At 40.1% G+C, this 27,637-nt stretch overlaps 1 protein-coding gene across 2 annotated transcripts in view; it reads left to right on the forward strand.

Moving 5' to 3' along the window:
* Nucleotides 1-853: 853 nt before the first annotated feature.
* The window catches only part of plod2 (procollagen-lysine, 2-oxoglutarate 5-dioxygenase 2), a 33,593-nt gene continuing 6,809 nt past the window's right edge, over nt 854-27,637 (forward strand). For both annotated transcript variants that reach the window (XM_080514986.1, XM_080514987.1), the window contains exons 1-13: nt 854-1,310; nt 12,464-12,555; nt 13,631-13,767; nt 16,990-17,153; nt 21,103-21,215; nt 21,297-21,360; nt 21,623-21,720; nt 22,747-22,848; nt 24,683-24,808; nt 24,902-25,023; nt 25,739-25,843; nt 26,747-26,872; nt 27,285-27,426. In XM_080514986.1, coding sequence (XP_080371112.1) covers nt 1,208-1,310; nt 12,464-12,555; nt 13,631-13,767; nt 16,990-17,153; nt 21,103-21,215; nt 21,297-21,360; nt 21,623-21,720; nt 22,747-22,848; nt 24,683-24,808; nt 24,902-25,023; nt 25,739-25,843; nt 26,747-26,872; nt 27,285-27,426 — 1,494 coding nt within the window. In that variant the 5' untranslated portion in view covers nt 854-1,207. The remainder of the gene's footprint in view (nt 1,311-12,463; nt 12,556-13,630; nt 13,768-16,989; nt 17,154-21,102; nt 21,216-21,296; nt 21,361-21,622; nt 21,721-22,746; nt 22,849-24,682; nt 24,809-24,901; nt 25,024-25,738; nt 25,844-26,746; nt 26,873-27,284; nt 27,427-27,637) is intronic.

Raw genomic sequence — 27,637 nt, forward strand, 5'->3', positions numbered from 1 at the left:
TGCTCATTAAAAATATGTGCAATTTGCCTTTACCATGCACCTTTTTACAAAGTCACCCTCATGGTATGACAATGCTGCAAATACTATTCCACTGCTACAGCATTGAGGTTTAAGTAGTTTGCTTTTACTGCTCCATTACTGAGCAATGTTGGAAATTGGTGTTCAGTTCTGGGTCTCAGTGTTGAATTCATACCTCTACTCTTAATGCAACAGTTTGATTTCCAACGGACAAAGTAGGTCTTTCAGTGTCAACCCTGGGGGTTGGTTTGGACACCTTTTATGTGCTGGTTTTGGCTCTAGTTGTTTAACTATAGTCTTAATTTTACACAGGATATACTTTCTGAAATCTCTCTCCCTCTCCTTTGCACAGACACACCACACATAACACATTTTTTCCATGTTATTCTCGTGAATAAATCTACAATAATTCAGTCTCCAAGTGCACACAAATATAAACAAACAACATACAGCATGAAAAGGGTCATTCTGCTGGCAGTTTCATTTGCACAAACTTGTTTATCATTTCAATGTGTTTCAAGAGAGTATTTCACTCTATGACAGGGAGACATTTGAACACTTTATAATCCCATTTAGTGCACTTTTAACAGGGACACGTGATAGCAAGTTTGTATGGACTGGAGAGGAAAAGAAAAATACAAAATAAAACGGAACCTAAGAAGAAAAAAACTTTGAAAACAGACCCATACTGTACTTTTAGGTAAAAGTAGGGTGCATAGGAAAGGAGGGAGGCAGCCAGGCGCAGGGTGTCCAGGGGGAGGGGACGAGAGGAGGGCTTCACAAAGGGTGTGGGGGGGTTCAAATACAGCTGTGCCTGCTCACACTTTCGCGCAGGACGTCCCTGTGTCAGGGGTGAATAAATACCGTTATCCTCCCTCCTCCGCCGCCTCTCTCCACGGGATTAACGCACAAAACACCCCGGCTGCAATTAAGGAACCCCGCCTGATGATTTTTAATTTCACCCAATCACCCTTACTTATGCAGCTCCAATCTGAGGTAACGGGAGTTTTTCGGCACGACTTGATCATTGAACAGTGACGCTATTTCTCCCGGTTATTATTTTATTATCGCGAGAGCCCACAGGCCCACATCTCCGGGGCTGATTCTGACCAACACCGTGGGGCTGGGAGTTATTAAACCCCGTCGGTCACTCAGATCTTAAAACCCAGGAACACGTTGTATACCAGCGATGGAGTACTTCAAGTTTTGTTTGGTGTTTTCATGCTGGATAAAGTTTGCAAACTCCGTCTACTCTGCTGATGCCCCTCAAGCTCCTGCGCCCATTCCCACAGGTAAGTAAGCGAAACTTTTTTTTTTTTTCTCTCCCTCTCCTCTTATTGTCTTCGGACAAACTCACACACCCACGCGAATATCGTTATTATACAACCCGAAGCCACGTCCCATTTCTTTTATTGTGACTACATGTGTGATCGAGCTGCCGAGACGCGCAACCACAAGCTGTCAAGCCGGTTGCGCCAATGATGAATGACGCGTTTTTATTTTTTTTTGGGAGCAGTAATTTGCGCGTAGTGTTTACTGCGAGTGAGGAGCGCAGGTTGCGCGCCCGTGGCTTCCTGCGTCGAGCGCGACAAATGTCGACGCGTGAAATGACAGCATTGCTGACTGGCACTAGAATAACTGTCTGCGGTTTCTCACAATCCTGCTTTTCTTTTTTATTTGATGTTGTTTGGCTGCGCACAGCACCAGCAGATGTCAGGCTGTAAACATTTTCAAGAGCGAGAAGTAGCTCACCAAGTGGAGGCGGGTGACGCTTTCACTTACTTTCCCTTGGTGTGCAATGCTGGGGGGGTGATCAGGGTGGGGTGGCCCGCTCCATTGTGTATTTGTACGCTGCAAGGCTATTTGGAAGTGTCTTTGTGTGTGATCTAATATTACCATGATACTTTGTTGATCCTCTGGAAAAGTTAAGTCCTCTGCATTCATCCCATTCCGTCATTTGATAATCAAAAGTAAACTATACATACAGTGGTGGTCTGCAGGAGTTAATAAGCCTTACTCTATTCTCTTACAACTTTTACACCCACAAACATTGTTATTTATTGATATAGAACCTTTGTTCTAGTCACGTTTTGCCAGAACCAAATAGTTGATATACAACAATAACAAATTTGAATAGGAAGGACCCTAAATTGTGGGCCTGTTGTACAGGTTGGTAGTTTGAGCCCGCATCTCGCCCTCTTCATATATCATTGTGTCTTTGGGCAAGGCACAGAAGCCAGTATTGTCCCCAACCGAGGTTAAGCTTCTATAGTAGCCATCACCATTGGTGTGTACGTGTAGATAAAAGAGTGGATGTGGTGAGCAGGAGAGAATTGCTGAAATATGCATTGATATTCAACAGTTAAAGGACCAAAGACATGACATTGATAAGCAAACCTTAAAAAGAGCAAAAGAGATCTATTTGATTTAAAAGCACACAATTATGTGATTGAGAGACACAGAGAAGCACTTGTAAAGTTGTCATAATTGAAGGTTCCCAAATTTCAGCTGAGCACACCCTGCTTAGTGGTTGAGACAATATAAAACCCGCTAAACGTGCATAGGTTTACGCTCCCGAAAGCAAACCCTACGTGCTACAATTTTATAGACTTGTTTGAGAATGCTTCTCCTATTAACATGTTGCTGACGTTAAATTGCTCCAAATTACCCTAAAATCATCTCACAACTCTTTCCACAGGCACAGGGTACCTTGTAAAACGTGTCGGCAACAGGATAAGTAGACACATGTGTTTAGTTGCATTTTTTTCTCAATGCTACTGCTGATGTCATGAAAACAGAGTCTTTCCTTTTAAATACAACTCTAAAAAGCACAGTTTTTTGATGGTCGGCAGTGCTGGGAGCGTTCATGGCAGCCGTCTTCACTCTCTACAGACTTTGTTTTGTCATTAGGTTCAAGTGGATGTCGTCCACACAGTTGCCACATTTCATTTTACAAGGTTTCAAAGTGTTTGCTTGTGAAGACCTTTCAGCACCTTGGAATTAACACCAGGTCACTAAGACATAACTTGCATTGATATTGTTTAAAATGTAACCCAGATAGAAATCGCCATAACTTTGTATTTTACTCAGGCTTTGTTGAGTGTTTTGTTTATTCGAGCTGGCCTTATTTTACCTCAGGATGTAATGAGGTTTTATACAGTGAAATTGGGATGATACACTTTTATAAGGTGCCACACTGTGGGTATATGAAATGTCTCTGTAAAATGTTCCTCTCACTAAATATGTTTTGATTCCATAAATAAGAAATCAGTCATTGTCTCTGCTCCATGAGGAGTTGATCAAAATACGCTTTACTACTTTTTTGAAGCACAGGCCAACTAGACAAACCCCAAATATCCCTCTTATGCCACAAAGCAATTAAACACAACAGGCCAAAGTTATTAGTGCACTGCAGAAGGTCTTCTGCTTTTATTGTAACTCTAATCGAGTTATACGCACTATTTATTTTCAGTAAACAAATATTAAGAATGAAACATTCCTATCCTGCAGCTCAGAGGCAATTCTGAGTCTGGCATTGTAATAGCAGACCTTCACAATCACACGTTTCATGAAAGTTGATAATAGTGATAGAAAGAAGCTTGATGAGTGGGTTTTTCTGCAATGCCTTCTTAGTGACACAGTACTCATCATCATTTCCAGAGAAAGTAGGAGGGATACTTATTCAAGAGAACATAGAGATCGTTAGGACTGTCTTGGGGGATTTGCTGGCTGGACAATATCCCAGATATGTTTCTTTGGAACGGGATCAAATAAAATCATCCTGCAGGTCAAATGGAGCAAAAAGAACAGGCTTTGAGAAATATTCCGATGATCGGACATAGTCAAAGTGATTTTGTTGGGAGTGAAACAGTATCAGATTGAGGAAAGTCGAATAAAACTTTCAAATCATGTATTTTTTACTATTCAAAGTTCTGATTACATTTCCTAAGAACAAGTTAAACAGTCATCAACCTCTTGGTCAAAAAGAACAAAGTGTTAATGCTTTTAGAGTGTATACATGTGAAGGAGAAGAGCCAAATGAACGGCGGTGGGTTTTTCAGCGGCTCAGACTTCCTTTATATTCTGACACTTCTCCCCCAACTCGTCTCTGAAAGCACAATTGCACTGGTTGTAGCCGAGATGCGAGCAGCGTGATTCAGCTGTGAAAAGGGCCAGAGGCAGGAATGCAGTCCTCTCCCTGTTCCTCACCAGAGTGCACCTGGCTGGTCACTGTGAACAAGGCGGCTGTTGGCCTGTCAAGTTTGGAAAGTTACAAAAATTGGGCTGCGTAGACCCCCACTGTCCAGACGTCTGAAAGGAGCTCTTTCACTTATTCCTGACCGGCTTTGTGAACTCCTCACAGAGTTTTTGGCTTTAACATGCAGGTCTTGTGTTGTGAGTCGAAGAGAGTGCATGCATCTCTTTATTTCATCCAACTCAAGGAGGAAGTGTTTTCTGAAGCGCATAAAAAGCTGCCTTTGGAGGTAATTTACGTGATTATTTTCAGTTGGCAGTATGAACCCATCTCAGAAAATCAGTCAGTGATTAAAGTCAGTCATGCATTTTATCGAAAACAGTTTTGCCCCCACAGTGTCCTTAACCCAACTTCTGGGTGAGATATGGTGCATCTACATGAAGAAGCCATTAGAAATTATAAAACTGTGTGCGATTTAACATGGATCCACCTTTTCTTTTATATATAAGCAACATTTTACAGAGTGATGCTGAAGGGATTTACATCAAAATAACTTTGATTTACAGTTACACAAACATATTTTGTCTGTTAATGTTTGTGCAATGCCGCAATGAATGTCATCATTTAGGCTCTGGAGGGCCGATTCACTTCCCCGTGCATGGGCGTTTCTAGATTAGACTGTTCCCAGACATCATTGACGTGTCAACAAACAGAGTTTTATAGAGAAGAAAAGGAAACCCCACCTAAGGTTAACCCATGACCATGCTGCATAATAGTGCTTTCCACTGCCTGTAATTTCAGTCCAACAAACTAACAAACCTTCTTGGCAGGCTAAAGTGGCAATCATGTCTTAGAGCATTGTCACTATATCACCACAAGGTGGTTCATTGCTTCTTTTCCAGCAAATATGTGTTGTGTTGTGTTGTGTTCTTTCCTAATTATGAAGCAGGGTATTGAGATCCTATGATGTGATGGCCTCTTGACAGAAGCAGACGACATTTCAGTAATGCTAACAGGACATTCTTTTTAGGGACAAGTTTTCCATTATGTCACCTAATGAGTTAAAATGCTGTCTGTCTGAACAAGGGATTTGAGCCGCTGTTAATCTGTTCCGGAATCTATTTTGGCGGGATGTTGTGTTGATACAGCTGAACAGATTGTACTTTTCAAAAAGCATCACATTTAGAAATCTGCCTTTAATCAGTAATTGGCATATGTACACATATTGAAGATGTTACGCCTGGGAAAGGGGAACACCTAGAGGAAGGAAGATCGTCACACTTAAAAGTTAACAACGGACACTTTTTAACTTTGTAGCTGATCAGAAAAGCAATTAAGATAGCACAAATTCAGAAATACAGCTTTTGTTCTGTTTCTATTGAGCACAGCATGCAGATGCCTCTGGGAGAAGCTCAAAGCTTCACGTTGCAGGTAGAAGAACACAAATTGCTTCATGTTTAACAGCATGTGGTCGTTTACTGTGAGGCCAGGCTTTTTTTCCCAGTTGTAGAAAGCATTGCCAAAAATGTAATAGTTAATATTGTAAAGTTGTGTTCTGCTACGCCCTTGCAGTAATTCAATGTGAAAATAGATAGGAGGAGAAGTCCGTTCACTTTATAGATATAAATGATTAACCCTTCTGTAAATTATGTGTAATTGAACTGCATGTTTCTCTCAGCAATGAAAGATTTAAAGCTCCAAAATGAAACCAGACTGTGGGGAAATGACTGTCCTGATAGTAAGAGCTGCACGACAAGAGCTAAATGAGAGATTATTGCTTTCTATATTCTAGCTGCTCTCAGTAGGCTGAAATAAATGAGCTATATTCTTCATTCACAATGACGTGTGACGAGAGTAAGGATTCGTTTCCCGTCTGGTGACATCACGCCACATCCTAAGGCTGGAGTGCCTGTGGTTTGACATGTGTAATTGAAAACACAGTCGTTCTGTGTGGGTGCCGTACATGGCTGTATTATGGAAGCGGTGTGTTTTATCAATTAAGGTGTCGCTGAAACATCGCAAGCTTATTTTAACTGCAGCAAAGGTCTGCGTCTGTGAGTTTTCTCAGTCCCTTGTGCAATCGCCCCTTAAATACATTTTCTGAGGCTAATCACTAACAAACGGTTTTGTCACCGAGGTAGCTCCAACGGTATTTGGTACTTTAGGTTAGAAGGAACGTCTGTATGTCTCGGGGCTTCAAATTTTCAGATTTCACTGAAAGTTGTGGTTATATTAGTATTCAAATGCTTTCTAAAGCTGGGAAACCTTCAGAAAGTGACTGCAGGTTAGGTAGTGTGCTTCTATGTTTAGTTGAAAGCTGAGAGATGAAGGGATGGCAGCAATGCATAAATGGTGAAAGAGATATATTTTCTAAAAACAGAAAATTAATCACTTTACATGCACATTTATTCTCATGCTGTATAAATTGAATAAAGACAGTCTAATGATATGTTGATAAAATGTTTTGTCCCATTTTGGAGTTCAATATCTGTATCTTTGGTGCCATAATGATCTCTGGAATATTTGACTCAGCACACAGCATCGGCAACCCCTTCCCCCAACAACAACTTTCCAAGAGAAAATTTGGTGAAGCAACTCTTTGGAATCATTTTTTTTAACCTTAAAAGCTCAGCAATCCCCACTTTATTACCCAGCAGTCAAGAAATGAGAAAATAAGCGAGGACTGAGTTCTCATTTAATGTCCTTGTCTTGTTTCCACATGTTGAACTCAACCAAATACATTGAGAGCTCCTTCCATGAGAGAATGTGTACCATAATCCCTATATTTTAATAATGTGGAAGGATTAAGTGACCACATGTTATTTCTGATGGTGAATTAATCATTTTCCTCTTCCCATTTTTAACCACATATCCTAATAGCAGTACTGCTCGAACGTAATTATTACCATTTATAGAGGAAACAGTAAATTCAAGTATTGAAGTATTAAAGTGTAAGATGCCAGGTCTAGCAACTTCCTCAGCACAAAGGAGCAACCCGCCCTCTTACTTTTCCCCTCCAAAAACATCGACCTGACTGACACTGAGGAATGTCATGCAGGTGATAGGAGTCAGAGATAAGCTCCTGAGTGTGGTGCCAGGCTATCGTTTCCAGCGTGTCTTGTTAGCACCACAGAAACATGGCAGAAAACCTGTTTCATCCACCCCTGCATTGCCCAGCAAAACAATGTGGGATTTTCATGCACATTTCTTTTGCTGTAAATAGGCTCTGACTCTTTCTGCATTATTACAGTTTAAAGGAAACTCCCAGCAAGATTAGATTTTTTTTGTGTGAGTTTTAGTAAGCAAGGAAGAATAGTAGCTGTCAAATGACTGTTTTGGTACACTCATCTCATTCATGAAAAATAAAAGCCTAGTGTCAGTTAAACTCAACCTCTAACCTATATTTACCCCCAAATTATTGTTTCCTTTCATTATTTCTGATGGCAGGAAAGAACCCAAAACATTTCAGCTTTTTTTCAGTTGGTTGGTGTGTCAATCATCTGACTCATAGGAATGGTGCTTTTGCTTTAAGTTTGAAATAAAGGACTTTAATTTGAAGTTGTCGCAGGCTGCATTGGATAATTTCGATATTCGTCCAAGGTTATTACTGTTACTGTTAAGCTTAAATGGCCAAAAGAGTTGCAATTTGTAGTCATTAAATGAATTAACATGAGAACTAATGAGGACAGAAGAAAGTCCTTTTCATCTTTCAGTCCTTTATCCCTTGCTGAAAGTGCAGTCAAGCTGAGTCAAAGTATTTTAGATTATTAACTAAATGACCTGCACTTTTCTTAACCTACAATTTTGGAGTGCCTTCAGGCAAACAGTCTTTATTTACCCAGATGACCAGAATAGAATCGGGGTTTTATGCACTGGCCAGGATTGTCTCGTTGGAGAGTATTGTGTTATCCTTATGCTCAAGGCCGGGGCATTTTCCCATGATACTTCTTTCCTTTCTGCAAGAAATGCTTACTTAAGCTTAGGCCCTGCCTATGAGTCAGAACATTCGCTCACTGAAGTGTGAAAGTTTACCTAGACGGCCGAGGCCCATGTGGCACACTGGAAGAGTGTGAAGGAAGAACACTTGGCGTCAATGCCTTTCTTGGAGGCATTTCAGCGGCGCTGTACGGATAACATTCCTCTCTGCCTGTGGGCTGTTCATACAGCAATGACAAGGGAAGCTGCTGTGTTTACCCTCACCAGACACTCATCCTCGAAAATCACAGCTGTATAAAACCTCTCTCTTTTGAGTACTGCCATATTTCCCTCAGCTATGCTTCATTATCAATATGTTCATAACGTTCAATAAAACCAGTTATCTCGCACTTCCATTAAAGGTTTGTAGTAAACTATGTCCTTAGAAAGTTTTGTGTTTCTTTTCTAATAATGAGCAAAAGTCCTCTTTTACTACCTTATTTCACACAAAGGAGATTACTTTCACCAAGACCTTATAACTGCAGAATGCACGATCTGAGTGTTGCGCACACAAGAAATGATGATGGATGTTTGATTGGCTGCAAGTAATTGGAACGGAATTGACAATAGCCTCTTAAAGATTACATAAATCACTGACTTATTCACTTAAGCTATAGAAATGGTTGCGTTTTCATGAGGAATGGTATTTTATTCATTTTGATTGAAGGTGAGCCTGTATGCCAAAGGCACTGTATCTTCTAAGAGGAGCCTACACTTCATTATCTATGACTTCACAGAGATACATATGCTTGTAGGGAATATTTATATATATATATACTGATGTGTGGAAGGAATACCGACATGCCAAGTGTGTACCAAATCCTTGACGTGATATCATTTTTAAATACACATTTGGCCATCCATTGATTTTCTCTACTAACACTATCCAGCTAAAGGAGATTAGGGAAGAGGCCAATGGTGGTCTGGAGAGGTAGACATCACACACACCTACACACTCACTTCTACAGTCAATTTATGGTGCATTTAAGAAAGCTTTTTGATTGTAAGAGAGAGTACTTGGACAAGACTCACTTTGGGAGAATGTGCAAATTCATTCAGCGATTGAGTTGTAGGTTTGAACCAGCAACCTCAGACCTGCGAGGAAAGAAAGTAATCACTTCCAATCATTCTTCTTCCATCGTGTGGCCTGTCTCTACCTGTTAGCTGATCTTTACGTTGCTGTGCCTTGCAGGCGGCTTTCCACTTAAATTGAACTCGGAAGACTGTGTGGGACACGAGTGTCGAACAAAAGAGTAGGACTCACATGACTGCCTTGCAATTATTTTTGCCTGTCTCAGAACCAGAAAAATATGCAATATGCATGTGATTTCTGTTAATATCTTGAAATCTCAGATGTAAAAAGTCTGTGACAAAAGTAATTGCAGGTTGTTCACTTCACATGGAATTCATATATATTTCAATGCTGGCTGCAGATTATCCCTCTATGCTGACCGTCATCCTTCTCCATTTTCTGAGGTAGTACAGCACATTTAGCTGCATGAGCACTGTGGGGGAAAGTAGTTTCAAAAACTGGCACTTTAAAATGGTATAAAGAATAGATGAATAGTTTTGGGTTTGGCATTGAAAGAGCAGATCATAATTCTTCCCTTGGTACAGCGTGTTGTGTTTGGAGGCGACATCAGGATATCCAACCAAGGTTTCCACTCACAGTTCACATGAAGCAACTCTAAATCTAAAGGAATTTATTTTCCGCAAGTGGTCATATATGGAAAAATATCAACAACAACAAAAACAACAACAAAATATCAGTGCTTCAGTGTTAATTGTAGTGTCGGAAATAAAGTTATTAAATGGCATCTATTTTAAATCAAATGTATTTTGCATCCCCAGGCTGCACTTAACTGGGAGTGAGCTTGTTTGGATGCACTCGTGGCATGCTGTTTATGACAAGCGGAAAGTGTTCGCTTCTATAAGGTCAGCGCAAAGGGTAAATGTTGCTGGTTGTCAGTGTATTTTTTTCCTGACATAATGTTCAGAGCCTGCTACGTGGCTCTCTGCAGGCTCTGTCAGTGAATTCACATTTTATGCCGACAGAGAAATGATTCGACTACAATCGTAATGATAAACATGTGTTTTGGCTACACTCTGAAAGTCTCCATGGAAGTTTTCAAAGTTTTACAAATAGTTCCTGCAGCAGAACAAATCGCTTGGGAAAACTAACCTCCACCTACACCTTAAAACTTTCTTACCATCCATCGTTTTCTTTTGTTTCACGTGTATTCAGGTGTCAGACTTCATCACTGGGTTTTCGAGAGGGACTTGCTATATGTGTGCAGCTTCATCCCCATGCTTCAACAACATAAGTGCCATTAAACAAACACTAGTTTGAGTTCACACATTGTTTTTTTCCTCAAAGCTTTAGGTTTGCATGCCCTCCATTTCAACTTTGCCTTTGTAATAATTCTGATGTAGGGTAATAGCAAACAAGCAAACCTCTCCTGTAACTATTAAAATCACCTGTTTTATAGAGCAGTTAGGAAAATGTGTTTGCCAGACGAGGGAAACATCATCCCCTGGCGGTAATGTGTTCCAGCATCTTCTGCCTGTAAGCCAAGAACAAGGCCGGCGGGCACCTGTGGCCATGAAAAAAAGTGTCCTTTCCTCCGTGAAGTTTTTAATGTGAGACTTTTATTCATCTAAATCTGCCTAGTTTTTCCCTGTCGCTCAATAGTGTTCGAAGCCAGTCGGGGAACTATTTCCAAACTGTAGCAGAACTTTTGTGTCAGACGAGTGCTGGTAAGGCTATTAGAGTGATGACAGGTCTACAGGCGAGACAGAGATGAGAGAATGGGTAAGTCACACTGACAGGAAAGAGATGGAGGATCGTGACGGATACTGCTTCAGATCAGTAACTAGGCTTTGGTATATCCTCAGGCTTTGTTTAGTTCACTCAATCAGACTTGAAATAGGACTAAACTAAAATCGCAAGCTGGACAAATCATTGAGCTTATGTCCAGCCACAAACTTTCTGGTGTGCTGTATGAATTCTGATTCAAGTGGTCTTTACTTTTTCAGTCTAGCTGTTTTCCTTCCCCGGCAGCCATTATTGGTTTTATTTGGCTTATGGGCCTGGGGGAGGTTATACCACATGGAAATGTGATGTATTCTTTTTTTTTTTTTTTAAACAGTTGAACTTTTTAATGTGGATTTTGGGGTTTTCTATGCAGTCAACAAAATAAAAAAAGATCAATAAAAGTCCAGCTGATTGCAAGTTGCTGATGCCCCAAATAATGCTATCCCTTTGAGTTTGTTATAGGCTGGGGTACAATTTTGAATAGGGTCTTCTCAAAGCCTTTATATAACTGTGATATGTGCTCTTCCAGAGTCTCAATTCCTGCCAATGTCCAATAAATAATTTACAAGGTTTTAGTGAAACACAGTGTGATACAGTAAACAGAGAGCATATTGGCTCCCAAAACATGAAAAGCAGACTCGGTGTTAAAAGTAGTCCAATAAAGCCATTTTAAAAGTGTCAATAACATTTTGTTAGCTTTGCTGCGTGGTAGCACAGAGCAACATTTTGCAGTTTAAAGCAGCCACTAGAAATGAATCGCTGCTCGCCTTTCATGCAATGTCTGATGGGATAAGAACCGGATAAGCAGCACACTTCCTTTCTCGACTCACACTAACAGATGGAACGGCTCTCATTAAAGCCACCAGCAGCGTTTTAGAACGCAGGAGTTTTAGAAAGACACAACAAAACAAGTGAAAACTCGCCGAGCAATTTTAAACTTCCTCTTTCTAGTTTTATACGAGACTTTGGTGTAAATTTGTATTTGGTTAACCCTTCCTCAAACCTCAGATTTCAGCACTCATGGTCACTGGAAATGTCCTAGAGGTTTGTGGCAGTTCGTCTATACCACAAAGTAAGAAAAGATCGAGTCTGTCTTTGAAATTTTGCGTCTGCTTTTGCATCAAGTTAAACCTACAGCAGTCCTTCCTCATTTCAGATGACGCTTTAGCCTGCTAACCCAGACAGCTACCAGCGTGTTTATATAGGTTTGAGGTTCATCGAAATGGTTCATCGAAAAGGAGCATCTCAATACTTATATTTAAGCTTAGAAAAACATTCACATTTCTGTGGATATCCGTCGAGTGAAACCCAACATTTTTGCACCTTAAAGAGTCTCAGTTTTCATGTGCAAGGGTATATCCCCACATACATATAATTAGGTGGACAAAAAAATACACAATGACTTAAGTTGGGGAAAAATTCAACCCTCCTTATTTTATTCCTCATTCTATTTTTTTCAGAGAAACTGCTCGTCTTAACTGTGGCAACTGAGAAAACAGATGGCTTCCTCCGCTTCATGCAATCTGCAGACTATTTCAACTACACTGTGAAGGTAAGACCCTCCTGCACTGCAAATCTACAAATCTGCAGTTCATTTCACCTGATGAGATTGCACACACCAACACACACGCGGCAGTGAAATGCTTTAAACACACACCTCCCAGGATTGATGAGGCCTGTTACAGGAAACAATGAAGTGCAGCAAGCTGCAAAAACATCCATCTTCAAGGGATACTCCTCTGTGCGGGCCCAGAAATCCCCTCTGTGGCCCAACCAAGTGGTACTTTCTTTTCCAAAGCTCAGTTTATTCCCAAACCGTGTGTGTGTGTGTGTGTGTGTGTGTGTGTGTGTGTGTGTGTGTGTGTGTGTGTGCACTCCTGTGCTTCTCTGTGTAATCTCCGCAGCAGGAGTTTGTATTTTGTATTCTCAACACAGACATTGGAAAACCACTTTCTTTTGTTGCCCCTTCCCCGAGAAGATTCTTGTGTTTAACTCCTGTCAAGCATATTTATTGTTGTCAAACGGCTGTTCCTCTATTTGTGTTTTTTGTTACTCCATATTCAATGCGCTACCGTTGTCACAGAGATATATCTAAAAGTTGATTGTCATGAACAAAGAAAAAAAAAAGGAATCTGCAATTTGAATGCAACTGAAGCGTTACCTCAGGGCCGCAGTTAACTTCGTCCATGTGGATGATAACATTCCTTCAATTCTCGGGCTCATACTGTTTACATCTTTCTTCATGGATGGGTCTTACTTTCATTCACAGTCACATTTTCAAATCGTGAGACGGTGTGAAAATTGAAAATTCGATGGACAGTATTTGCACAAAGGAGATGATTTAAGAGAAAACTGTACTGTACAGCACTGTGCTTTAAAACTACTTCAACTATGATTCGTTGGACTGAACCATCTCACTGTGCCTTCTTTAATGAAATTCTGGCACATTTAAAGACAGATTGTATTCACTCCTCTGGCAGGAGTCTGAAAGGTTTGCATGAGAAATGAATGAAGCACTTGTGACGGACGGATATTTTTACCGTTGCTATAAGGTGGCCATCTGGCCATTTTTGTAGAGGTTCTGGTTTGTGGGCTTTACAGTCTCTCCAAAATGTGTTCTGCCTCAGGTGTTGGGGATGGGAGAGGCGTGGAAAGGTGGAGATGTGGGACGCTCTATTGGTGGAGGCCAAAAAGTCAAACTACTGAAGGAGGCCATGGAGGCGCTGGCTGACCAGGAGGATCTTGTTATTCTCACCGTGGATAGGTACGTGGACACCCACCACATTTATGTGCCATTTCCATCATACCAGCATACCATACTTTTTCTTCTCAAAATATGTTGTCTGAAAATATATCTTAAATGTCCAATGAATAAATCTTTTCTATCAGTGTGAATTCCCAAGAGACATCATGGTTTGAAATTCAAACAAGTATCATGAAGAACAAACGATCATTTTTTAATTTTTCTATTTGATTGATCATTTTTTTTTGTTTGTTGCTTTTCTCTAAGACATTCAGCTTCTACCTAAACATCGCTTTGATTGAGCTTTGGTTCCATTCAGCTTCAAATTCCACATTGAGAGAGGGATGCAAAAACACCTTTAATTGCAGTGCACAGCTATGAATTAGAAATTCTGACTAATTTTTACAATCACACACTGTAATGATTGCTTCGAAAGCCATATCTCCGGAGTGAGGGGGGTTTGTGCATATTTATGTAGAGCTAAAACACCCTCTGTTCATTCATGCAAAGGCGTTATTACAGAGCATCGCCAAATATACGAGTGGAGTAATTCTCACATGCAGGTAGGTGAATTATGAGTTTTCCACCCCAATGGAAACTTTCAAAGAGGTAATGTGAGTGGTTGAGAATAATAAGAGCTTTGAGAGCCATATTCCCCTAAATAGAACTGAAGATGATGATAGATACTGTACCATGTCATATGAATAATGTATCCATAATTACTATGTAAAGTCGACACACCCCTGAAGCAGGTAATTGGAATGCAATTTTTTCTCCTTTCAGAGGAAATGATTGTATGTGCAATAAACTGCCTTGGCACATCAGACAATTGCAAGTCATTGAAATGTATTTTAACATCCATAAACCTGCAGGACCAGCTTGAGTGTTTGACTGCATCTGAGACAGTTATAAGCCATACAATTGGTCTAATCGTGAATTTAGACATTCAACAGAAAGAGTCACTCTGTTGCTGTTTAAATCTGTCAAGAATGAAAATGATTTTCAAGCAATTCAAAAGCTTCAGAGACCCACAATATCATTCAGAGCCAGAGCATTAGCAGCAAGTTAGCTATGCATCTGTGCGTATTTGGCAGACATTAGTGACATATAGTTACCACGTTTGAGTTTCTCAATGGGAAATATGACTTGTCAGACATCTTTTCAAAATCTTAAATGCCACACCCTTGAAATGCAAGAAGGAAATTAAAGAGAAGGTAGGCTTCCACTTCTAAGAGACAGATGAATGGTTTTCTCTCACTGCCTCACCTTACTTTGAAATGAGTTTAGTCCTGTTTGGTGGGTGTGACTTGGGTGAGAGCCATGCTGTTGGCTGTGAAATCTCTACAGTGCACTGAAACGCAGTATAAAAATACATTACACTATGCATTACATCGTGTATAATCATATGCCATACATGCTTGTAACACACACTTGACTGGCTGCACTGATGCTTGTGGTGGATACTGTCAGATGAATCAAAGCAAAAAAAAAAAAAACAGTTTTGGCATTTACATTGCAACAAATGTAAACAGCCATAACAACTATAAAGAGAGAAAAAAAAGTATTGACATGAACATGAAGGCTTCCAAAAATCTAACACACTGTTTTATTTAACAATACAATGAACCTCCTTCATTTACTTATGAAAAAGATTCACCTATATACTTTTTTTTTTTTACATGCAAATACATACTTTCAGGAACATTAGAGTTACCATCTGTTAGGGAGCATAAAGACAAAAAATAAAAATAAACTACTGGTAATGGATTCTTCTCTATAGTTTACTTGCATAAGGAATGCTATTAGATGGCTATGTTGTAAATGCACACTATGAATTAAACTAAATAGATTTTTATTGAACATAAACTTTTGAACCTTTTGAAATTCACCCAGTGGTGACTTTTAGCAGCTGATCTGTTTGTACATGCTTGCAGAGAAGATTCATTTTGGTAGACGTAAATCAAAGTTCCAAACGTGTTTTGCTTTTAATGCTTCCATTGATCCACAGGAAAGTCAGAAAGTCAGAATGAGGATCTTTTTTTCCAAGTTTTTTTTTTTTTTACTGTGTGTGGATATAACTAGGCTTTCACTTTTTTATGAGCTTAAAATTATATATATCCTTCAAATGATTTATTGGGAAGAAGGGGCCTTCAATGGTTTCTCCATGAAACGGGGGTCGAGACCTTATAGCCGTCACACCCTGTCTCAAATTGGTTTGGATTTCTTTGGTGTGTACTTCAGACATAACCAACCAGTTGCAGTAGAGCTCAATCAAACCGACTGCCACAGACTTGAACACGCCCTCAGTGTCTGAACATCCGGCTCAGTCATGGATATGGATCTCCTCAAGGTCGTTCAAATAAATGGGTTACAAGTACAGAGAAGTAAATTCACTGGGCATATATTTATGCACATATGCTTTAAATCTTTCTATGTGATTACAGTAACAGTCAAACATCTTTGATGAGAGGGGAGACGTATACCTATGAGCAAAATGTAAAACAGCAATTAGTCCTCGTTTCACACTGGCCTTAGATTTATTTTTACATAACAAACCTTCTAAACATTGTCGTGAATGTTTTGGCCGGGCCGGGTATTTTACAGAGAGAAGTGACTATGATGGATGAGATAACCAAGTACTGGGACTACGCGTATGAACAAGTGTCTGCCAGATGTGGACTGAACATCCAGGCTTCCTCACTCACAATACTTCAGTTTTTGGTACACTATACAGACAAACCGATGAAATTAGGCCGCTCCTGTCTGAATGACTTTATGGAAATGGTGTCATCATAATGAGTCAGCTTTTGGTGTCATAACATGTCTCTTAAAAAATACCAAAAAACACCAGTAATATTATGAATGACCACATCCTAAAATATATACCCTTTTTTACTAAAACCACCATGGGGAAACAAATGATCATGACATCTTCATAAAGCTGCTTAGCGTTTGGCCCAGTTTCTGTTCGAACGAAAGCCAACCCACCTTGACCCGGCGTGTGTGCTTTGCCCGTTGAAATTTGTCAAAACGGAGCTCTTCAGAAAACACCTTCTCACATCATCACACAAGGCTTGCACATACGATCACCCGTCAGGAATGTACCAATGTTTACGCTAAGATTTATATCTCTCTCAGGCAAGTAGAAGCAGAGGTTGCCAGTCAGCTGTAAGACAAATCATGCATGATTAAAAAAAAAAAAAAAAAAAACTGATGAATTTTATACTCATTCTGCCCTTTTAGCTTTGATCTCATCTTTGCTGGAGGACCAGAGGAGATTCTCAAGAAGTTTCAACAAGTCAATCACAAAGTGCTTTTTGCAGCAGAAGGACTGATATGGCCTGACAAGAGACTAGCCGACAAGTACCCTTCAGTGCGCAGCGGCAAGCGCTACCTCAACTCTGGAGGTGAGACCCAGAACTTCACAATAGGTTTGGTAATTTCTCACAATGAGATGTTTAAAGCAGAGGTTATGCTAGATTATTGTCACCTGTCAATAATTTTTCATGGGAAAAGTTGTTTTTTGTATGTTGCAAGAACAACATCCTTAAAATTGGATGGAGCAGTGGAACATATTTATTGTAGATAAACAGACACAACAAAACATTTTATCACACCGTAAAGTGAAAAGCTTCACAAGAGTAATCATCACATTATTACTTTGACGATAAATTACCACATTTTAATGGACAGAACAAAGTTTGAGTCTGGCTTTGGGGCTTTCCTGAGTGGAGTTTGCATGTCCCCCATCTGTTAGATCTTGCTACTGTGGTTCCCTCTCACAGCCCAAATACATATGTTGTAAGGTAACTATATTGCCCATAGGTGTGATTGTGAGTATGTCTGTCTGTGTTTATCTTGTCTTTACTCTGTATTCTCTGGACTACAAGTCACATTTTATTTTAACAATGCATCAAAGAGAAGGAAAAACATATAAAACATATATAAGATGCAATGGTGTATAAAAGACACTAATTTTGCCATGCCTAGACATAATTGCACTATTTCACTCGTCCCTCACAAGTGGGTCAGGCAATCTTAACTCTTTCCACCGCTATATTTAGATTTTCTGCTGCATATAGTCAATATTGTATGTTAAACTCTGCTGTGTTGCCTTTTCTTTCTGATGACATTTGACTTGTAGTCTTGTACTGTCAATTACAGTAGTAATGGAGTATTTTTCTGTGGTACTGTCGCAGCATTCTGTTGTCATACAATGTCACCTAGTAGTCCCAGATGGTATGTACCAGTATATTTTGATATACAGGATAAATTATTTTATAATACAATTTTCAAGTGAAAAAAGTGTGACTTATAGCCTGGAAATTACGGTAATAAATATCAATGGCAACAAACAATTACTTAATGCTATAAAGCAATGAGGACCACATTATACTGAAAAACACATTATTTAATGAAATAATAAATGATCATATATAACATGAAATCATGTGATAACTTGATAAAAAGTTACTGCTTAGAAACTATTTTTACATCATTTTAGTTGTGTAATGTGGATTTATACAAATGTTGAAATGTGCTTGGGCAACGATACTTAACCTCAAGCTGTCTCCATGTAGATGGAGATGTATTTTTGGTCATTGCCAAGAAATTTGATGCTCAGGTGGAGTAGGGCTTGAGTTGCAAATTCTTTCGAACCCACCCCACTCTGAAGAGCACTCAGGGTGTCAAACATTCCACCATCAACTGCTGACGGCTGAAGACTTGCAGGCTTTGTTTGAATTCAGCCGTCTGAGTTGCAGCAGGCCCCAGTCTTATTAACGTAAAGTGTGGCACAGAAGGTTCGAGGAAGGGCGGCAGACTGGTGTGAGTTTTAAAATCCAATACCACTGGGTCTTTACTATTATCACTTGCTGTATATTTTCCCTGTAAACTTGCCCTGTGAGGTATTTCCGGTGCACAGGGCTCAGGAGGTGGAAGAAAAGAAACCCATTCTCATTTCCTTTTTTTTTTTTTTTTCCATCAACCTACTCTGACAGATATCCATATTCCATGTAAATGAAGCAACTTAAAGGTGTTGAACAAAAGGAAAAAGCTCAGAATGCCTGCATATATTGTGTAGGAAGAAAGTAGTTTGCTCCCATTCAGATGACATGGCCAACTGCATCCTGTCATTTCTACAAGACACTGAATTACTGCTTTCTCTCTTTGTGGTCATCAGCCTGGTCTGACCTCCCATCTTGGAGCCAAGCTGTCTCAGACTGATCAGAGACTGTTTTTAGCCTTCATTGTCATCTACATGACATGTGGATTTGTCCCGGGGCCTGTGAATGTGCCACAGTTTGTATAAAATTGCAGGCTGTGTTTGTGTTCCAAAAGCTACCGCCCAAGTGACCAGTGGGAATTTTTCATAGCATCTGGACACACACTACCAAGTCACAGAGAGCTCACTGTCTTAACGATTAAATCAAGATAGCAGGGTGGCGTTTGTGTGTGGCTGCATATGTTTATATAAGCGGAGTAACAGGAAGGTCACTCGGTAACCAAGCTAATAATGACGTGACCTTATACACAAGTCATCACCCCCCCCCCCCAAAAAAAAAAACAGGCACAGTTGTTTCATTCTGGAAGCTGTGTTTATTGTAACACTGAGAATATTGGGTTAGTCTCGGAGCTGACAGAAAAAACACTGACGTTTTTCCAGAATGTTCTGTGCTTACAGCACAAGGGAAATGAAAACATACAACAATTATTTATAATGGACATAAAAGTATTTCTCGAGCAACGGAAGGTAGACAACATATTAGATGTTGAAAATGACACTCATTTCATATGGAATAATGGCTCAGACTGCCACATCTCAGGTAATTGAGATGTGGCAAGGGAAGGGCAGAACAAGGGAAGGGCCAGGTTTACCATGATGTGGCTTTCTTGATGCTTAATAATGTCTTGGGAATTTGTAAATCAAGTCTGATGCTAAACCCTCATCCCTCAAGTTTTTGTCTTTGGATGGGCCAAAATGTTCTTTCCATTGGTGAACTGCCTGGACTTCAGGCAAGCCATTTTAGCTCTCAGTCTCTTCTGCTGTGCAGCCATCCTCTTGTGGTGGATGCAGTATGTGGACTTCAGAAAGAATGCAAGGCCCTCCCTGAAGAGAGACCATATCTGGGTGTGAGCAACTGTGGAACCTCATACATTTTCCTATTTCATATTCACTTATGCAATCCTGTAATATTGCAGGTGAGAGCTTGATAGCAAGCCATATGGTTTGTCTGCTCTTTAATTTGAAATAAGAATTTAATATTTTGATTTATCAGACCAGAGAGAAGTTGTGGAGTTAACCTCCGTCTATTTCAGAGACGCTTTGGCCCAAAGATGATGGTTATATTTCTGAATCCTCCTGGCATGGTGCAGCTGTAATTTGTAACTGTGAAATCCAACATAAACTAAAGAATGTGTTGCAAGACATCGAATTCTGTAAATGTCCCTGAGCTCCCATTGGTGAATCATATCTGTTCATAGGTTAAACCCACTTGGGTCATCTAACCTGAATGTTGCTGAAAACTCCTTCGGTTGACTTTTGTTGGAATGACTTTGATTTACATAGCTGTGTCATGCTATGAAATTTTAAAATGAGCTAATTTCATTCATTGGATGATAGATGCCTCACTTCAAAAAGACTTTATGTTGTCGATGTTTTATTGTGAATACAATTTGAGTTAATGAGCCTTGCAAATCATCTCATCCAGTTTATGCTAACATTGGTTCAACTTGATGTTGCAATTGCGATATCGTCTGCATACAGCATCGTGATTTGTTTTGAACGTCTTCTCATTACTGCCAGTCGGATTATGTCATGTCTATCCATTGACCTGTTTACAGTGTCTGAGGCTTTTTCCAAATGATGGGATATAAAATCTTGCACACCAGCAACACAGCCTAACCCTGCAATCTGGCCCTGCGGTCAGTGTTCTTAAGAAGCGAAAAGAGAAAGACGAGGCATGGGGGGTAAACTTGAGTGAAGACTGACATGAAAATGTACACTTAAGAGTGTGTGAGACACACAAGCAAACACAATCCCAAAAGGCCTGCTTGCAGCAAGTTGCGAGATGGTCACAACATTTAAATTATAGCTTTTTCTCTAACCGTTATTCTGCTCCTTTTTATATACAGACTGTGGGAAGAAAAGGTCCTTGCACATTTCCCTTGTGTTTAGAATTGAGGCCTAACGTCACACTTTGTGCACAAAAGCGTGGTTGAATAATGTCTTTAGACCATGTACACAGCACATATAGTGTCATTGGCACAACAGTCTGCCACTTGTGAATAACCTTGTAGAAATCTTTTACCCTATACTTTGCAGCAATGTGTTTAACACTATTTGTTTACTTTCAGGTATAATAGGCTACGCTCCATACATCAATAGAATAGTTTCGCAGTGGAACCTCCATGACAATGATGATGACCAGCTCTTCTACACTAAAATATACCTGGATCCATTACAGAGAGTAAGTATTTTTGTGTCTCCATTTCCCCCTGAAGTATATCTTGAATAACTGAACAAATATCCATGCATCTAACTTTTACAGCAATCTCTCAACATGACTTTGGACCACAGATGTCAGATTTTCCAAAATCTGAACGGAGCTGTCGGTGAGAAATCAAAGAACATTTCCATAACTTAATTTCTAGTTATTCTTTATATTGGAAAAAAACTCAGTGACCTTGAGAAAAAAATGTAGAATTCTGCTTGATATTTTTTTTTAATTCCCTGCCACATTCAGTGAGTTATTTTCAGAGAACTCGTAGGCTTGGCCATTCATATGTTTTGAACCACCACAGCTCTTACCCATGTGGCTGCACAGCTTTTATAACCTGACCTGAAATTTCTTGTATTACCCCCTTTTTTTGGCAGATGAAGTGCTTCTCAAGTTTGGAACAGGCCGAGTAAGAGTCAGAAACACCATGTACGATTCTCTGCCAGTGGTTGTTCATGGCAACGGAAACACCAAAGTGAGTAATAAATTATGCAAAATAAATGTACTCTACTTCTGCTGTGGCACAGCACAGATACTCTAAAGGGAATTATCCTCACCTTGGGCTTCAGCTTGGGATTTAATTATTGAACTGCTCCTAAGTATTGCCAGGTGTTAGCACATGCCTCCGTTTTTTAATTTTTCATAAAGGAATACATTTGAATGCATTCATTCCTACATATTCTTGTCAGTGGATGCTTGCCAGTTACCCTAGCCATTAGTATCAGACCATTATTCAGAAACATATCTGTCCAAAGCAAGGCTGTAATTATAGTGTTCATGTTCTCCCTATTTGCAATTTATCCTTGTATGCTTGTGCCAATGACTCAGTAAGCTGAAAAGCAGGATGTCCCCATGATACTACTATCACTCCATAGAGCGGTTCTCTCTGTCTTTTCCTTCCCCTAATTTTGCACAAATTCCTTCCCACCGCCAGTCGCCTGTGTCTGTTCGTCCTTGGTATTGGACCAAGCCCACCGAACTATTGAGTCATTTGTCCCACAGGCCTCAACAGCTGGCAGAGAAGCTATAAATGGTAGATCACAAAATCCATGTCTGAGCAGTGATTTTTACTCAGTAAAGTGGCCTGATTTGGCCATTAGTCCATTACTAATTTCGAGATTTCATGCCAGGTTCTGTGTGGTGATAAGTGCATGATCACAGGGTTAACACATGTTTAACAAAAGCACCCAGGAAATTCTATGTTCCTGCAAAATGTGGAACTCAAATGGAGACTCAATATAGAACAATTCAGGTTGCGACAACAAATATGTCGACACTAAAAGAGAACCGAGGTACAAGAAAGACTGATTGCATTGAATTACCAAAGCCCAGTTGGGGAGACATTTATAACTCTTTTTTGTCTTAACATTCATGCAGTTAATATGAACATTAACTGTGGTATTTCCAGGGAAGGCTATTCGAACTAAATTATATTTTGAAGGACCCCTGCTGAAACATAAAATAAAGTAATTGACTTGGCCCTGAATGCTTTCTTTTACAGATGTATCTGAATTACTTGGGCAACTATGTTCCCAATGCTTGGAACTACGAAAATGGCTGCAGCCACTGTGATGAGGAAGTTGTGGACTTGTCTCTGCTCAAGGTAAGAGACTCCAATGAAAACATTTTTCCCCCTCTGTTTGCTGTCTATTTTCAAATTGCTGCTGCGGAAAGTTTGTTTTAGCCTTCGTTCCTGTGGACTCAGGAAAGGATTTAAAAACAATAAATAACAGGCTGGTATTTCCAGCATGAACCATCCGCCTATCACGGACTGTCTAGAGTCTAGACAGAAGGAATCGACCTGATCTCGCCTCATTTCAACAGATAAGCAAGACTGTCGACGCTCTCCTTCCAACAATAATAGATGCCCGTTTGTCCTTTTGGACCTTTATGAAAGAGTCTTGATGCGAGGGGAGCCACTTGGGAAAGAGGAAACACTGGCACGACTGTGGTGCAGGATATGGCTTCTGAGGTTTTCAGAAGGGCTCATTTAAAGGGGTGTCGCTGTCGGCCAGCTGCTCTTTTAGCGGGCTCCTCAGCATGGGTTTTATCCACAAGAGTAAGTTACAGTGGTTGCGCAGAAAACTTGTCAGAGTTCAGCCAAGGCTGGCAACGTATAGGCATGAGAATGACAGGCACTACGAAATTGTTTTGACAGTGTGGTTGCATCTGTCAAGAATGTCACCCTTTTCTTTGAGGACAGAACTCTGAATTTCAGACAAAATCTCAGTCACTATGTGTTTTTTATCAACACCACAGCAGGTCAACCTGCAAACAAACGTGTCCTTCTACATTCAAGGTTTCACTGAACATAACACAATGTCACCAAATGGAATATTGAGACATAAATCCCCTAAAACGTCCTATAATCCCTAAGGCTCCAAAGTAAATGTGCTTCAATAGTTGAACTGGAGCCGATTCAGTCCAAACTTGGCCAAATGAAAGGCAGCACTGTGAAAGCTGCTCTCAGTGACCCTCTATAATGAATGCAGAAAACACTGCCTCTCAATAATGGGCAATTTAGTGGAGGCATTACATTCCACTGTACCTCTCTGTTTGTCTGAGTCGTCTGGAAGATCAGGTCATGTGGAAACCAGTCAGACTAACTCCAGCTTTTTCTGGTGGAGTTGTTCACAGACAGTCCTGAGTGGTTACTTGTGTATTTGGGGAACTTATGCCCTTCAAAGACAGAGAGGGAGTATCATACCACTAATGCTTTCCCAGCAAGGCCACGTCATTGCCTAATGTATTTTTGTGTCTTGTACCTAATTAAAGTTGAGTTGCTGCTTCTCCTTAACATAATGAGCTTAACATCTTAGCTCCTCCTTGTCCTTTTGCCACCTCTTTCTCTCTGTCTACTGCCTTCCAGTCACAAATCAAGCCCATAGTGCCTTGATGCATTGCCTCCCCTGCCCACTTTCAATGCAGAACTTGAAAATCAGGTGGTTCTGCTCAGATCGCTTTTCATGCCTTGGCAAAATCTTTGCTGTGAACTGGTCAAGAGGAGTCCAAACTGGGCTGTGTGGGCTGGAACACTGTGTCATAGGAAAGACTTTATTTCTGATTGTCTTTTGCTCAGTTCTTCAGAATATCTTACTCATAATGATGCAAGCACCCTTTGGGTGCCTGGGCTATTATAGTGGAAATTGGAATCTATTATACCAGTAACATCAGGTGATTTTATCTTTTGAAATGTGAATAGTATTCCCAGAACTAATGAATCATAAAAGACATTGTTTAACATATTGAGCACACAGCAAAGTGTAAATTTACAACTTTTGATTAAGAAAAAATAAGTGACGTAGAGACAGCTTTCACAGTCACTTATGGGATAGGTAAAAAGTCAAAACCATCCATAATCTATGTTAAACAGTGCTACATCACTGAGACGAACTGTTTGAAATAACACTAACTTGTCTTTCCTGTAATCCAAACAGGAGTATCCAAATGTGTTGATCGGAGTATTCATTGAGCAGCCAACTCCATTTCTCCCCGAGTTTTTCCATCGCCTCTTGACCCTTGACTACCCCAAGGATAAACTCAAACTTTTTGTTCATAACAACGTGAGTGTGTGCAGCTGCTCTGACATTTCCTTCCAGATTGCTACGGCTCTTTCTATGTGGCCTCTAATCCATTAATGTTGGCTCCCTGCTCAGGAGGTTTACCACGAGAAGCACATCCAGAGGTTCTGGGAAGACAACAAGAATGTTTTCAGCAGCTTCAAGGTTGTGGGTCCTGAGGAAAACCTGAGCCAAGGAGAGGCCAGAAACATGGGCATGTATGTGAGGCTACACCATCTCTCAGAATTTCTGGTTTTGGAGAGCAATGTTGACAAAAGTGGGTTTTTGTGCTATTGGCCCTGATTAGCTATAAATTACTCCTAAAACAGTGAATTGTAATTTCATGGCTTTGATTTAACAAAACAGTCATGTCGGTGGCTGAATGAAACATAAATATTTAACAATGTTATTGCGTTGTTCCCAAGGTAACATATGGTTCACGGAGTTGGACCTTTCTGATATCCAGGAGTCCATTTATTCAATATATTTATTTAAACATGTTTCAGTATTTTGTTGCATATTTTCATGAGGAATCTCTCTTTCGTGAACCTTAGAAAAGAGTCTATATGATAAATTACAAGTCCCACAGGTGGGATCTTTCTCTTTTGTATGAGACTTAGCTTTTGTTTATCTGTTTTGAACAACAGCCTGCTGTTACTAAGATACGAAGAACCTATCACATTACAAATTCCTTGGTCAGGACCATTGGGTGTATGATCACGATAACTCTATAATGAGGAACTGAAAGGTTTATTAGCAGTCTGTAATCTTCCCAGAATCTCAGTCTCCAGTGAAGGTTAAAAGATATTCGGTGCGAGTCAGGCTCTGCAATTCAAAATAACACCTTATACTTAAAAGCTGACTATTTTCTCTTCTGACAGTGATTCCTTTTTAAGTGTTTGATGGATTGTGCTCACTTGTCTGTTTCATTAGGGATCTGTGCCGTAAAGATACCACATGTGACTACTACTTCAGCATCGATTCAGACGTCATGCTCACCAACAGACAGACTGTCAAGCTTCTCATTGAGCAAAACAGGTAATCGCACAGCGGCTGGAATAGAAACTTCTTTGAAGCCCATCCAGTGAACCTCCTTGGAAGCTGTTGTCATCAGTGAACCACTGAATTCATCCCTCAAGTGGTGGAACCACAAGAACATTATAGTCAAGGGGGAAAAAAAGATAAAAATAAGCTCCTCCTGGCTTCCTGTTTTTTGGCTGGCCACATGGAAATGGGGAAAAGACTTGATCGCACTAAACCCTGAAATGCCAATTTGCATTATCCAAAAAACAAACAGTCAAACTCACGAGTGAGAAGAAAACTTCCCATAAACTAGATTTCAATGTGGCTCCGACATTGTGTTGTGAGCTACTGGATGCATGCAATGCCTTCTAGAGTATTTAAAGGCAGCATGAGAATCCTACACTGGCACTGGAGTTGTGGGAGGGGCAGGCCAGTCTGTTCAAACCAAGAAGATTTATCACAAACACTACAGTTCATACATGTACATCCACAGCAACCAAGACTATGAATTATGCTTCAATCATTATAGTCTGCACTCTTTATTTATTATAAAGAAAAGGCTTCATTGTGGTTTGGGTTTGTTGGATAAAAAGAACAGCAGTGGAAAAAACTTGTATTTCAGGCAAATTCAAATGCATCAACCAAGTTCAATTTTTAACAAAAACCTGCTGCAGCAAACCGTTATATTTACTTGAATGCAGCCCAACATGCAGCTCTGCTTTGCATTACACATTTCTTCTTCAATCTCTCTCTGACTTGGCAGTGATCATATCTTTCCTACTACAGTTGGAACTTTCGGATGAACCACACTGGTTTTAAATCCAGGAGTTCCAGTGTATTAGTTGGCTGGTTGTCTGTGAGTTTTATCTGCTCTGACAGAATTACCATCTCTCCACTCTGTTTCCCGCTTCCCTACAGAAAAATAATTGGTCCCCTTGTCACTCGACACAGCAAGCTGTGGTCCAACTTCTGGGGAGCCTTGAGTCTGGATGGGTATTATGCTCGATCTGAGGATTATGTAGACATCGTACAGAGAAAACGTGTGTAAGTATCAAGAGCAACGCTATGGCTTTAGACTATTGCAGATCTCCTACCTGCATGAGAATATTTGATCTCCATAACTTGTCAATACCTGTGGGCTCCAGAATGATTCTTATTCACGTTTAACCATAAAACACTGAGCTGTGATCAAAGACTAAGGTGTGAAAAGTGTTTCTGTGAAGTTCAAAATTTCAATCTGACCACCGATAAAAATAGGTTCAAATGTCATCCAGATGGTGCGGCGAAAGAAACGCTCACAGAAAATACTGTCTTTTATGTAATTTAAAGCAAACAGACCGAACTTAAACAATAGATCTTCAGGATGATAACATTTTAAAATAATCTCCATCTGCATTCCAGAAATGCAAATTTTCTGCAAAATAAGCACTTCTTTTCTGTGTCTTGTTGTTTCTAGGGGTGTGTGGAACATTCCTTACATGGCACATGTATACCTTGTCAAGGGAAGTGTTTTGAGGACTGACCTGAAAGAAAGGAACTTCTTTGTTCTGGAGAAACTGGACCCAGATATGGCTTTGTGTAGAAATGCCAGAGAAATGGTAAGAGGGCATGACACTATTTTCAGGGATTGCTGTCTCAGGATTGCAAAAGTCTTTAGAACAATTGGTTTTTTTTTAAGTTTAACTCGAAGACACAGTTATTTCAAGGGATATTCCTTGTAGAAAACACAAACATTAAGCAATGCTAGTATCAAAATGCAATGAGACCTACTCCTGAAAAAAGGAATCAGCGGAAACTAAAGACGGGCAA

Source organism: Blennius ocellaris (assembly GCF_963422515.1).
Source record: "Blennius ocellaris genome assembly, chromosome: 19".
Lineage (NCBI taxonomy): Eukaryota > Metazoa > Chordata > Actinopteri > Blenniiformes > Blenniidae > Blennius > Blennius ocellaris.